Source organism: Diceros bicornis, chromosome 24, assembly GCF_020826845.1.
Source record: "Diceros bicornis minor isolate mBicDic1 chromosome 24, mDicBic1.mat.cur, whole genome shotgun sequence".
Taxonomy (NCBI): domain Eukaryota; kingdom Metazoa; phylum Chordata; class Mammalia; order Perissodactyla; family Rhinocerotidae; genus Diceros; species Diceros bicornis.
In genome coordinates this window covers 50260486-50274674 of record NC_080763.1, presented here as the reverse complement: position 1 = coordinate 50274674, position 14189 = coordinate 50260486, and the positions used below count along the sequence as shown (strand labels likewise).

General features: G+C 58.9%; 1 gene segment (V, D, J or C); it reads left to right on the top strand.

The window, feature by feature from the left end:
- Window positions 1–4077: 4077 nt before the first annotated feature.
- On the top strand, window positions 4078–12842 carry LOC131421171 (immunoglobulin heavy constant gamma 3-like). The segment is given in 7 exon segments: window positions 4078–4257; window positions 7293–7337; window positions 8344–8388; window positions 8513–8842; window positions 8928–9248; window positions 10844–10971; window positions 11624–12842. Coding segments are annotated over 7 exon segments (1044 nt in total).
- Window positions 12843–14189: the final 1347 nt, after the last annotated feature.

Here is a 14189-nt window from a genome sequence, read left to right as displayed (position 1 = left end):
CTTCTGGTACACCAATAACATGGATGTTACTGTATTTGATGGTGTCCTCACTCTTTTTAATTCATTTTTTTTTATCTGTTCAGCTTGGGTGATTTCCTCTAGTCTTTCATCCAGCTCACTGATCCAATCTTCTGTAACCTCTACACTGCTTTTTAGTGCCACTAGTGAATTTTTCATTTCCAGTATTGCATTCTTCATTTCTGATTGGTTCTTTTTTATATCTTTCATGTCTTTGTTGATGTACTCACTGAGTTCATCCATTCTTCTCCCAAGATCAGTGAGCATCCTTATGACTCTTTTTTGAACTCTCTGTCAGGTAAATTGATCATTTCTGTTTCATTTAGTCGTTTTTGGGGGGTTTTGTCCTGTTTCCTTACTTGTATCATGCACTTTGCCTTCTCATTATGCCTCTTTCTCTGTGCTTGTATCTATATTAGGTAGGTCAGCTACATCTGCCGATCTTGGAGAGGTGACCTTATGTAAGTGATACCCTATGACGCCCAGCCATGTGCTTCCCTCTCATCACCAGTTCCAACTGTTCCAGGAGTGCCCCTGTGTGGGCTACACTTGTGCTTCTTTCGTGGCACGGTTGTTCTTGCTGTAGGTGCCCAGGGAATCTGAGCTGTCCCCCTGGCCAGCTGGTTGTAATGCTCAGCTGCATGTGGTTGCTGTGGACCCTCCAGTCTCTGTCTTGGTGTGAGGAGCCCCAGCACAGTGGGCTACAAGGTCTAATAGCACTTTCCTGTTGCAATTTTTCTCTTAAGTGACTAGGCCCACAGCGTGGCTGGTTGTTAGGCTCAGGGGCTTACAATTGCTATAGGCCTCTGGCCTATAAGGATCTTGTCAGCTCTGTGAGGATTGCAGCTGGGTAGGGTTGGCCACAGGCCCAGCAGCACCCAATTGTTTCAGGCTTTGGAAGGTGGGGCCGAACCTCTATGTGGCTGTTTCAGAAGCACAAGTCTTCTGCAGTTGACAAGCCCCACCACCCACAAGGCCACATACACAGTCAACACGGTCCTGCCCCATTTGCACGCCTTGAGCCCCTGAAATGGACCCAGTAGCCCCAAGGCCCCATATGCTCCACAAATGTCCCACATACTCTTCCCACTCCTCACGCATGCCCTGCCCCACAGAGGTGGACCCACTCGCCAGGCTTCGGAGAATCCAGGCACTAAAGTTACCCATTGGCACTTTGTTGGGTGGGGCCGGTCCCTAGGGTGGGCTGCTTTCCTTGGCTGAGCTGGATTAAATTGGTGCTCTAGTGGGTGGGACAGAGCCAGGGCTAGCAGGCCACAGGGAGAACTCCAATGGCGTCTGCCAGCATCTGTGTCAGTATGCCCACAACAGGTCACAACAATGGCCGCCACCAATGTCCCAGTCCCCAGAGGGGTCTCACCTCCCACCGAGATGCACCCAGAGCCTATCAGGTGAATCTATTTTTGATAAAGGACTGTGCACTTTTCTTTCTGGTGATTTTAGGTTACATTCTGAAACAGGTGAATTTGTCCATAGGCTCTTTAAGAGCTGGCTTAATTTCTTTATGTTCCAGTTTTTCTGGGGATATTCCCCATTATTGTTAGTAGCCAGCAAAGTGAGAGATTATGACACTCATCTTGATTGTGCTGGGTCCAAAAAATGCTTGTAGCAACAACGTTCCCAGGTTCAGTCCCCCACTCCTCCAGGGAACTCTGTTTCTTTGGATTGCTCCTGGCCAGCCATGAAGCATTGTGGCTTGTGAAGGTGGCATTTTTCTGCTCCAGAAGGGAATTTCTGCCTCTTCCACCTCAGTCAAGATTGTCGTATCTTGCAAGTGCTCCTCTTATCCAGTTTGCAGTTGTCTCTCAGGGGTAATTTTTCCCAGATTAGTTGTATAGTGGGCTGTGACTGTGGGAGGAGGTGAGTTCTGAGTCTGCCTACAGCGCCATCTTGTAGGGTCCCCTGGGGTATTCCTATCTTATCTGATGTATGGTCTTGTTCCAAGATGTTACACAGCCACGCTGTACACCCTGGTTCTTCAGAGTGCTTCTCTCCTTAGTGAAGCTCATTCTGCTGGACTAGGTAGTCCTCAGATTGCTCATGTAAGGAACTCTCTCTAGTTTTATTTTATCGATTGATTACGGATTATTTTAATGAGCATTTCACAACCAGAAAGTGTGTAGGTGAATGTTTTTCTTAGGCAATGGCAGTAATGCTCACAGCTTGCAGAGCTGGTGACCAATTTCCTACGTCATGAATTCAAGGGTGAACTGCGTTAAGCGGGAGAAATGGCAACTGTGTGGACACTGTGGAGAGGATGTTGGGCCAGCCAAGACGAGAGTGTGCTGTAGATTTATCATGATTTCCCCTTGGGAGCGACCAGAGGGCACTCCCTTCACCAAGGCTGTGGCCAGTGGCATTTTACAAAGTGGCCACAGCAACATTAGCAGGACCACAGGCTCCTCCATCAGCTAACCCTGCCCCATGCAGAGGTGGGGTTCACATCCCTCCCTGGAACCCAGAGACTGTGAGACCACCTCCAAGGAGACAGGGTCACGAGGGGCTGCGGCTGGTCTCTGACGGCAGGAACTAAGGAGACAGAGCTTCTCCTGGGAGTCAGGCCCAGGCACTGAGCAGCAGTCCACTTATGTGAAGGGACAGTGCTGGGAAGTCCCTGCAGAGAGGACCTTGGAGACAGAGAAGACCACGGGGGCCCGCCTAGCCCAGGTGACAGACGCCAAGTGGAGACTTCCAGCCCCTCGCTGGTGTGAGTGGAGCCGAGAGGAGTACCCACCACCCACAGAGCCCTGCACTGCCTGCAGCCTGCCAACTCACCAACAAAATCAGCAGGGTAGCTGTGCAAGCCTCTCCCTGTGTGGCGGCCCACTGCACATTCATGAGCCACTGGACCAGGGTTTTGGACCTGGACGTGTGTGCTGCTCGGAGAAATCCCCAACTGTGGCAAGTGGCGTGAGGACTTGACCGCAAGAGAGGCAGAGGGACCCGGAGGAAACTGTTGGAGGACGTGGGGTGGCTCTGGGGGCACTCGAGGCCTAAGGATGCTGCAAGACCAGTGGGTGGTAGAGCTGGCTCCCCTCCTTTGTCTGAGGGCACCTCCTAGAAGGTTCACTTTCTACAGCCTTGGAGTCTGCTCCCAGCCCACCTGAAGGAGCCACAACATAAGCCCCTGACCACCAACCACTTGGAAGAAACCAGGCCTGACACCCCCAGTCACCTTCCTGGCCCTTGGCAATTCTGGGCTGGAGGCCACGGTGCCTCCCAGGGATCCCCGATCCAAGGCTAACATGGAAGATATGGGGAAGCCCAGGGCTGCACCTGGGGCCTGGGGTGAGCCATGGCACTCCAGGACACGAGACATTGAGGGCCCACGTGCCCCAAACATAATCGGTTGGCTGGGTTCGGCTCACACACAGGAGGACAGGTATTGCACGTTGTCTATCAGATGGAGGAACAGTTTTGGGTGACTGTGCCCACTGTGAACTCTGTTCTAGCACATAAGACTTCTGCCTGTCACCCGGAGGACAGCTGTGGCTGGGAGAATAGCTTCCCTCTGACCCTGGGTGATACACCACCATTTTGTCAGAGATAGGCCATGGTTGGAGCCCAAGAGGGAAGGAGGGAAGATGCAGGGACCCAGAGGAAGACAGTTTTCTAGTCGGGAAGCTGTCCTGGAGCGTGGACATGACCAGGCCCTGGGATGGGCTGCAGTCTGTGAGCAGGACAGCCTGTGTCCACACTTCACGCTGACCCAGGCAGGGAGACGTGCCCTCCGGGGTAAGGGGACGAGAGGGCTCTGGTGAGAGGCCTGGGTACCCCGCTCTGTGGTGGATCAAGCAGCCATAATCCGTGTGGGAGGCAGAGAGCAAAGAACAGCACATGAGGCCAGGCTTCCGGCACTCTCCCCTGGGTCCCAGGCACCCACCTCACCCCACTGCCAAACACCCATGTGAGGTAGCCCCCACAACGTCTGGACTCCCCCCAGGCCCTCTGGGACACAAACCACCCAGAAGAAAAGGGAACTTCAGGAGCTAGCGATGCCCTCTGGTTTCAGTCCCGTTCTTACTCTTTGCAGGGCTTTTGGGAGGGAGTTCACACCTCTCCTCCGGGAACCAGCATGAACTCCGAGGAGCAGGGCAGTGGACACGGAGCGCGGGGCTGCGAGGAGCCACATGTGCCTGGAGCCAGAGCACAGAGGGGGTGGGGAGTCCTCGGAGACCCAGGCTGGACTGAGGGGGAGCCCTACTCATGACCCCACGCTCGGTGAGTGGGGTCCCACGGAGGAGGCGACGGGAGTGGAGTGGGGGCAGTTACATCAGCCACAGGAGCTGAGGGGAAACCAGGCCCTCAACGATGTCACAGAGGGACTCAAGCAATGAGCCAGCACAGGGGAACGCAGGCTGCCCACAGGTCACAGTGCCAGCCCAGAGCCCGCACCAGGGAGCCATGGGCAGGGGCATGTCCCTGACAACAGAGCTGGATGCAGTAGACACCAAAGGAGGTCAACCTTGAGGAATGTGGTGGGCTGGGAGGCCAGAAGCCTGAAGCCTGCCACTGGCCATCTGTGCTGCTGGTAGGGCGGGGCAGGATCTGAGCTGCTGCAGGACAGATGCCAGGATGGACAGATGGATTTGACCATAGAACACAGGGAGGGGCCTGGAACAGGGTAGTTGAGGTAGAGGACCCCTAGGTGGCCTAAGGATCCTGACCAGGCAAATGGACACACCTTGAGCCCCAGGACAGAGTCAGAGGAGGTGGCCTTGTGTCCTGGGCTACGGCCAAGGTCAAGGGCAGCCGGACACCCGGGAGCAGAGCAGGGGGCAGCGTGGGCTCCCGTGTGCTCAGAACTCAGACAGCACAGCACTGAGCAGGAGCTGAGTGGGGTATGGGAGGGGCATCGGGAGCCAGGCAGTGAGGGTCAGGAGCAGGAGCCGGGGATCCAGGGCCTGCAAGCTGATGGGCACAGGGCAGCTGACCTGGAGGGAGCAAGGTCCAGAGGTGGCTTCCAGAAAGGATTTCCAAGGGGGGTGAGCAGCGAGGAGAAGGTGAGGCCCAGCTGCGGCCATGAGCTACTCCAGGAGGGGACCATGGCAGGGGCTCTACCAGGGTAGAGCTGGTCAGAGAGAGGGTGGGCACCTGGTGGCTCCAGGACATAAAGCCCAGTGTTGGGAAACGAATGAGTCCAGGAAGAGGCTGAACCTGGGCTTAGGACGCTGGGACAGGTTGGAGGGGCAGAGGCAGCCCTGGGGAAACCCAGTAGTCCTGTGCTGAGCTCAGGGACCTGTAGGAGAGTGGATCGTGGGGCAGGAGGGGTAGGGAGCTGCTGTGGACCTGGTGCTCCAGGGACAAAGGGCAGAGAAGCTACAGGGGACAAGGAGACAGCAGGAGGGCACAAGGGGGCAGAACTTGACCCAGGAGCTACCGAGGGGCAGGCAGAGTGGCTATAGGAAAGCAGGGAACTCAGAGGGCAGGAGGGGCAAGGGGCTGCCCAGGAGCTCTGGGGGAGCAGGTAGAGCTTAGCAGGTTAGCAGGGGATGGGGAGGGCAGGAGGGGCAGGGTGTTATCCCAGAGCTCGGAGGGACAGACACAGTTTAGTGGGTGAGGAGGGAGCTGTGATGGAAGGCCAGACAGGGGGCTCCCCAGGAGCTCTGGGGGTGAGGAAGAGCTTAGCAGGCGAGGAGAGAGCTGAGATGGCTGTAGAAGCAGGGGGCTGCCCAAGAGCTCCGGGGGAGCAGGCAGAGCTTGGCAGGTGAGCAAGAGCAGGTGGGAGGGCAGGAGGGGCAGGGCGCTGCTCAGGAGCTCAGGGGACAAGCATCACTGGGCCTTAGATAAACAGCGCCCAGGACAGTCGAAGCTGAGCAGGTACAGGGAGCAGGGACAGCTGGGGCTCAGGGGGCTCAGGTGTCCTCCCTGTGCAGGGAGGAGAGTGAGCTGGTGGAGGGATTGGGTGGAATGGTGAGTTGGGTGGGAGGAGGACCCTGGGCTTTAGGTCTCTGGGGATGAAGGGGCAGAAGGGAACCAATGAGAGGACCAGATAGGATGTAGTTCTTGGGTACCAGGTCAATAACCCTGTTCCAGGGACTTGTGGGGATGTGGGAGAGTCGGGGTAGACATGGGGAAGCCGTGCAGGGTGGCACGGAGCAATGGACCTAGCAGAGGGAAGAACAAGGGGCTGATTTGCGGTCTGACCCTGGACTGCTAGCCTGGGGAGAGGTTGGCAGGGCCCTTGGGCTGAGCAGACAGGAGTCACGGTTGCAGGTGACAGGCCTGGCCGGGGTGTGTGGGTAGAGGGTACAGCCCAGCCCACACTGGGGACTGGGGATGCCGGAACCGAGGGGAGAGGAGGCCCAACAGGCAGGCACGGCTCCCACATATTCCCACGGGCAGGCTGGCTCAGGAAGGACCAGCCAGAGGAGGGCTCTGGAGTAAGAAAGGAGCGAGAGAGGACCAAGAGCAGGGACGGCACAGGGCGGGGGCGCTGGGTGGAGAGGCCAGAGGTCAGCTCAGAAAGCCAAGCCAGGAGGACCTGAGGAGGGATGGTCAGCCCAGAGGAGCATTTAGGAGCCTGGGCTGGGGGGCCACAGGGACAGAGGGGAGGAGGAGAAGGAGACTCCCAGGGATGGGGTCTGGGACAGGGATGGGGTCCAGGGAAGGGAGAGGGCCCAGGGCTGGGAAAGAGTCCACGGGAGAGATGGGTCCAGGGCAGGGACGGGGTCCACGCAGCTTGGGTACAAGGGTCCGTGGTGACTTGGCAGAGTGGCCTCAGAAGACGCGAGGTCTGGGGAACAGAGACAGGCCATGACAAGGTCTCTTAGAGGCTGAGCACCCAGGAGCAGACACAGGCAGTGTGGGCACAGACCCACCACTCGAAGAGATGCCCACTCGCCCCAGGCAGGGCCAGGCTTGGTCGCTATGGCAGAGGGCTTGGGGGACCAGCAGAAGCCCGCCAGGAGCAGGGGTCTCCAGTCAGGGCTCAGACAGAGGGCATGGTCAGGAAGGGCACCCACAGGAGGCTTAAGGAGAGGCTGCCTGGAGGGCGTTCCCTGGGAGACAGGCCAGGGGTCAGCCCTCCTGCCTGAACCCCAGGGGGTCCGGAGGGGACTCCCAAGCTCAGGCAGTGGTTCTCTGAGCGTTTGCATCATGCCCAGGGTGGGGCCAGACTGGAGACCCCTAACCCAGGCCCTGGGCCCACAGAGGCGGGTGCTGGACTCAGACCTGCCAAACCTGGCCCTGACCTGAGCCCACCCGAAAGCCATCTCCCTCCAGCCCCGGTAACCCCCAGTCTGCTTTCTCTGCAGAGTGCGCCCGATGCCCTGACTGCCCGAAGTGTCCCACATGCCCAGGTGAGTGATCTGAGCCTTGCCCTCCACCCCCGGGAGGTGGCACCAAGGGGAGAGGAGCGCCGAGGACAGTGCTCGGCTCTCACTCCTGCTGAGGGGCAGTCTTCTTCAGGAAGGACGTTGGCCAGAGGAGGGCTCTGGAGTGAGCCAGGTGCTGGAAAGAGCAAGGATGGTGCATTGCAGGGGGGCTGGGTGGAAGGGGCCATAGGTGAGCTCATGAAGCCATGCCGGAAGGACCTAAGGAGGGTCAGTCGGCCCAGAGGCGGATTTAGGAGACTGGGCTGGGAGGCCACAGGGACAGAGGGGAGGAAGAGAAGGAAACTCTCAGGGATTGGGTCCAAAGCGCAGACGGGGTCCAGGGAAGGGAAAGGGTCTGGGGCTGAGACAGGGTCCAGGGGAGACATTCAGTCCAGGGCAGGGATGGGACGCAAGCAGCTTGGGTACATGAGTCCGTGGTGACTTTGCAGAGTTGACTCAGAAGACACGGGGCCTGGTGAGGAGACATAGGCTAAGACAAAATCTCTTAGAGACTATGGACCCTGGAGCAGACACGGGCAGTGCAAGGCACAGACCCACCACACCCAAAAAGATGCCCACTCGCCCCAGGCAGGGCCAGGCTTGGTCGCTATGGCAGAGGGCTTGGGGGACCAGCAGAAGCCGGCCAGGAGCAGGGGTCTCCAGTCAGGGCTCAGACAGAGGGCATGGTCAGGAAGGGCACCCACAGGAGGCTTAAGGAGGGGCTGCATGGAGGGCGTTCCCTGGGAGACAGGCCCAGGGTCAGTCCTCCTGCCTGGACCCCAGGGTTGCAGGGGAGACCTCCCAAGCTCAGGGAGGGGTCTGGGCGTTTCCACCACGTCCAGGGTGGGCACAGGCTAGACACCCCTAAAACAGCATCTGGGCCCACACAGGTGGGCGCTGGACTCAGACCTGCCAACATGCCCCTGACCTCAGCTCACCAGAAGGCCATCACCCTCCAGCCCCGGTAACCCCCAATCTGCTTTCTCTGCAGAGCCCCCGCCCTGTCCTGTCTGCCCACCGCATCCCACATGCCCAGGTGAGTCATCCGAGCCTTGCCCTCCACCACCAGGTGTTGGCGGCAACCCAGCTGTGGCCCTTGGGGGGCGAGTGCCCAAGAGAACACCCACCTAGGTGCTGACCCCCCCATCTCTCCACCACAGCTCCTGAACACCTGGTAGGGCTGTCAGTCTTCATCTTCTCTCCTAAACCCAAGGACACTCTCACAAACTCCCAAACTCCCGAGGTCACCTGCGTGGTGGTGGACGTGAGCCCAGAACCACCCGATGTCCAGTTCACCTGGTACATGGACAATAAAGAGGTGAACACGGCCACAACGATGCCGAATACGGAACGGCTCAACAGCACCTACCGCGTGGTCAGCGTCCTACCCATCCAGCACCAGGACTGGCTGAGTGGAAAGGAGTTCAAGTGTAAGGTCAACAGCAGAGCCCTTCCGACCCCCATTGAGAAGACCATCTCCAAGGCCAAAGGTGAGAGCAGGACAGACGGGTGTGGGGAGGGTCCCAGGGGGGAACCCCAGGGAGTGACCATCTATACTGACCCCTGTCCCAACAGGGCATCCCCGGGAGCCACAGGTTTACGTCCTCCCCCCAAGCCATGCTGAGCTGTCCAGAGAAAGGGTCATCGTGACCTGCCTGGTCAAAGACTTCTACCCACCTGACATCAACGTGGAGTGGCAGAGCAACGGGCAGCCAGAGCCGGAGGAGAAGTACAGCACCACCCCGCCCCAGAGGGAGGGCGATGGGTCTTATTTCCTGTACAGCAAGCTCTCGGTGGAGACGGACAGGTGGCAGCAGGGAGACGTGTTCACATGTGGGGTGATGCACGAGGCTCTCGACAAACAGTACACGCAGAAATCCACCAACAAGGCTACGGGTAAATGAGCCACACGCCCGCCGCTCCTGACAGCCCTCCCTCCCTCCCTACAGGCTCTCAGGGTCCCATGAGGAGCCCGCATCACTCTGTACATAAGTCCTGGGAACCCTGGGATGAAATAAAGCACCCAGCATTGCCCTGGGACCCTGTGACGCTCTCATGGTTCTTTCCAAGGCAGAGCACTGATGCATTGCACGCGTAGGGGTAGCCAAGCTCTGAGACCACAGTTGTCACCATTAGGGGAGAGAGACGGTCCCACTGAGGCAGGACCCAGTGCTCTGGGCTGTGCAGGCCGCCCAGGACGGCTGAAGGGGCTGCCCGAGGAGGGGAGGGGGCTTCGCGAGCGGCGGCAGCTCCTCTGGGCCACCCTCCAGCAGCAGCTGCTCCAGGCTGGAGTGTGGCCAGGGAACTGGAGAAGCCCCTCCGGAGACCCTCAGGGAATTGGGTGCACAGGCTGTCCCTCCTCTGTAGGAGCCCAAGCTGTGGGGCAGTGGCCTGTCCTTGTCCCCCTGCGTTCCCTGTCCACTGGGTCACTTGAGAGGTCCGCTTGGTGGCTCTGGTCCATGAGGGACACTACCTTGGCCTGTTGTGTGGACACAGGCCCTACTTTTCTATCGGGCACTCTGAGATCAGGCCACCGCCCTCCCTCAGGCCAGGTGGCTCTGCCCTGCCTGGTCCTTTCTTGGGCAAGGCCTGTCCACTGGTGGGGACACTCACTCCAGGGCACCAAAGGGGCAGAGGCAGGTGGCCCTGAGAGCCCAGGGAAGGGACAGTCCCTGACGCCCAGATGAACACTGAGCCCAGACCCACTGAAAACAAGCCCCTCTCACCGAGCACTGCCAGCCCACATTCACGCACCTGTGCACACGCACACAAGCACACACGCAGGCCTTACACACTGGGGCTCACACAAGGGCAACCTGCACATTCCCAACAGAGCACGGAACCCAGTCTTCTGACCCCTCACCGTGGACACCAGAGGGTCCCCACAGCCTCCAACACCCTAGGGGCCGCTCAGGCCTCGTCCTTACAATGACCACACTGACCAGCTCTGACAACCCGTCCCCCTCTTCCCCAGGGCACATACACCCCCACCCTGACACACAGAAATCCCCCACACCCAGCTTGTCCTCAGCACTCGACCACTCATGCTCTGGGGACACACCCAACCCCATCTCGGCCCTTCCCTGGGGCAGGGGCCCTGCTCTGGACAGGCTCTGCTGACCCTCCACCCTCTGGGCCTGGTCCCCGGGAAAGATGAGGCAGGGCCGGAGCCTCTGTCCAGCAGGGGTCGGGATGCCTTCTCCCCAGAGGGCCCCAGCAAAGTGCAGAGCAGAGGAGAGGGCTGTCACCACTGGCCAGGCTGAGACCTGTACCAGGATTGTCACTCGTGTCCTGGGATCCCAGCTGGAGGAACGGGGGAACTGATACCAGTGCACAGAGATGGACCTGCCAGCCGCCTGGTCCACCCCAGCTGGGGGCTTCCACCTGCCCTGCCCACCCTGCCCCAGAGGGAACCACCCCCCGAGGCCCCAACAACCCTGCACCGGGCCCCCTCGGGCAGGCACAGCACTGACCATGCCCTCCCTGTCCAGAGATAGTCCTGGACGAGAGCTGTGCTGAGACCCAGGACGGGGAGCTGGACGAGCTGTGGACCACCATCTCCATCATCACACTCTTCCTGCTCAGCGTGTGCTACAGCGCCACCATCACCCTCTTCAAGGTGGGCCAGGCCACCCCACATCGTCCCATAGCTGTCAACATGATGTCTCCACACTCTCCTCACCATGTCCCTCCCTGTCCTCACCATGTTTCCACACTCTCCCACACTGTCCCCTTGTTGCTGCTTCACTGTCGCCTCCTGTCCCCACACTATCCCCTCATTGTCCCCTCACTGTCCCCTGGCTGTCCCCTCACTGTCCCCTCACTGTCCTCATATTGTACCCACACTGTCCCATTGCTGTCCTCTAACTTCTCCACACTGTCCTATCACCATCCCGTGTGTCCCCTTGCTGTCCACTGTCTCATCGCTGTGCCCACGTTGTCTCCTTGCTGTCCCCTCACTGTCCACTTGCTGTCACCTCAGTGTCCTATCATTATCATATCACTGTCCCCTCACTGTCCCCTTGCAGTCCCCTCGCTGTCCCCTCCTGTACCCTCACTGTTCCCTTCCTGTCCCTTCTCTATCCCTTCATTGTGCAACTCTGTCCCATCTTCTCTCTCTTCTCAGTGTCCCCTCTGTCCCCAGCATGTACCCATGTCGTCCCCACCTGGACCCACACTGTCAGGCGGCCCCGGGTGCAGGGAGGGCAGACCTGGCGGGAGGCTGGTGTTGGGGTCCAGGCCATGCTCACCCCCTCACACGCCCGCTGCAGGTGAAGTGGATCTTCTCCTCGCTGGTGGAGCTGAAGCCGACCATCGTCCCTGACTACAGGAACGTGATCGGGAAGGGGGCCTAGGGCCACTCTTCCTGGGTGGGCTTCCCAGACCGCCCCGGACCTCAGACAGGATTCGAGTCCTTCACTTCATGATGCTCCGCCTGCCACCTAGACCTCCTCTGCTGCCCTCTGACCTCACCGCCCCCTTCAGCCTGAACCCCACCCTCTGGCCTTGCAGTCACCACAGGCTGCATCCTGCCCCCTGACTGCGTTTGGAGAACTGAGTGCACGGCAGTTGTAACCCTGAGCTGAGCTCAGGGTTACACCCACCGGCCCCTCCAGAGCAGCCACCAAGAAACGCCAGGGTCATGTGGACGCTGAGTCATCAGAGCCGAGCGTCACTCATCAGGACTGTCCTGGGGTCTGCGTGTGCGGTCACCCCAGAGGAGATGGAGGACCAAAGTGTCTGTGTCTGTCTGGACATGGGCGTACCTTCATGTAAACCGCTTCCATGCCAGGGTCCAGGACAAATGGTTCCCGAGAGGAGACTTGTGGTTTCAGATCCTTGAGTGGGAACTTCTGCCACCAATGCCAGGGGGATCCAAGGCCATCCTCCACCAACAGAGAAGTTTACAGTCATGACCCTAACGGTCACTCAGTCACCGCCTCCCAAGGAGAGCACTCAGAGGAGGCCCTGGGCCATGGCCGCTACAGGGCCCAGGGGTGGCGGTGACACCACCAGGGGAGGGGTGAGTGTCTGGTCAGACAGGCCTCCTGTAGAGGGGCCTAGTGAGCAGGTCCCCGAGCAACGAGAAGTGGCCATGGTGGACAGAGGTGAAGGAGGGCCAGGAGAGCAGCGCCACAGGCACAGCCACCCCGACCTGATGCCAGCAGGGCCTGAGTCACGTCCACAGGATCTCCGGTTGCTCCATGGCCCAGGGCTGAGAGAAGACACCCCTGAATAGAGAGCCTGTGGCCTTGGGGAGCCAACCAGGTGGACCAACCTCCAACCTCCGGCCTCACTGGCCCCAGAACAGACTCCCCCCTCATGTCTCTGAGCAAATGGCAAGTCGGCATCTCTAGATGGGAAAGACACGGATGCTCACAGGAAGGAGAGGTGGACCCCTGCACTGACAACTGGGGGACAATGCTCAGAGAGATTGCTCAAAGAAAGGACACGTTGTAGTTGGGGTAGCTTTTTCCCTTCTTTTTAAATTTCTGAGGCCCACTGACTTTCTTTATTCTTACTTTGTTTAAAACAACAATAAAACATCCTTAAAGTTTGACACCTCACTGTGTTGACACACCTCGTGAAATCCAGAGCCTGGCAGAGTCGAGCATCAGGGGCTCCCTCCACACCCTCCCAGCTGCAGAACCTTCCAACCCTCCCTCCTCTCCCGCCCTCAGCTCTCCTCCAGCCCCTGGGGTTCCTTGGGGTAGGAAGGCGGCCCAGAAACAGGGCAATGACAAGACGCAAGATGGCTGATGGGGCCTGGTGGGGAGCAGGGCCAGCCTGAGGCCCGGGGTCAGGAGGAGCTTCCAGCACAGCCTGTGGCCAGAAGCAAGAGCCCCGTGCTGGGCGTGTATGAGTCAGCATGGCTGCTGCAACGACCAGCCTGGGCTGCGTGAACAACAGACATTTGCTCTCTCCCACGTCTGGAGGCTGCATGTCCTGGAACGGGTGTCAGCAGAGTGGGGTTCTGCTGAGGCCTCTCTCCTGGCTGTGTAGATACCCTCTTCTCCCCGTGTCCTCGCCCTGGCCTCTCTCTGCCAGTGCCTGTGTCCTGATCCCTCTTCTTATAGGACAGCAGTCACACTGGATTAGGGCCCAGCCTACTGACCCCATTTTAACTTATTACCTCTTGAAAGACCCTATCTCCAGATACAGCCACATTCTGAAATCCCAGGAGTCAGTGATTCAATTTTGATTTGGGGGGACACAATTCAGCCCAAACAAGGAGTTAGGTCCAAGAACACACACACACAGTACCATGTCCCCACACACTCAGATATTGATGACCTCAGTCCTTCACGCTGCCTCCTGACCCGAGTGTCTGCTCATGCTGGTCCCTTCTCCTAGTGTTCCTTCCCTCTACACACCCAGCAAATCCTACACAGCCTTCTCTTAGCTCTGAGCGCCACACCTCCTCCTCTGTCAGTCTTACCTAATGCACGCAGCAGAATGCACCCACCCTCCCTCGGCCTGTGTCTGTGTCGGCCTCTCCCACTCAGTAGCCATCTGCGTCCGTCTCCCCAAATGTGAAGTACATGACCCCGCAAACAGTGACGTAAAGACACTGTGATAAGTGCTGTGAGGGGAAAATGTGGGGCTGTGAGGCCACACAAAAGAAGGGACTGAGGGAAGCTGTCCGGGGGAGCACCCACCCAGAGCCCTGGAAGAACGGAGTGGCCGGCCTCGCTCAGGTCCGCGCCTCAACACCTGGTGTCCTGGCCCCTCCCAGGTCACAGAACTTCCTCGACCCAGGATAAGTGGGGCCATGGGGAGGAGACATTTGCAACATGTTAAAGGACAGGTTTTAACATGGTGATCACGACTCTCATA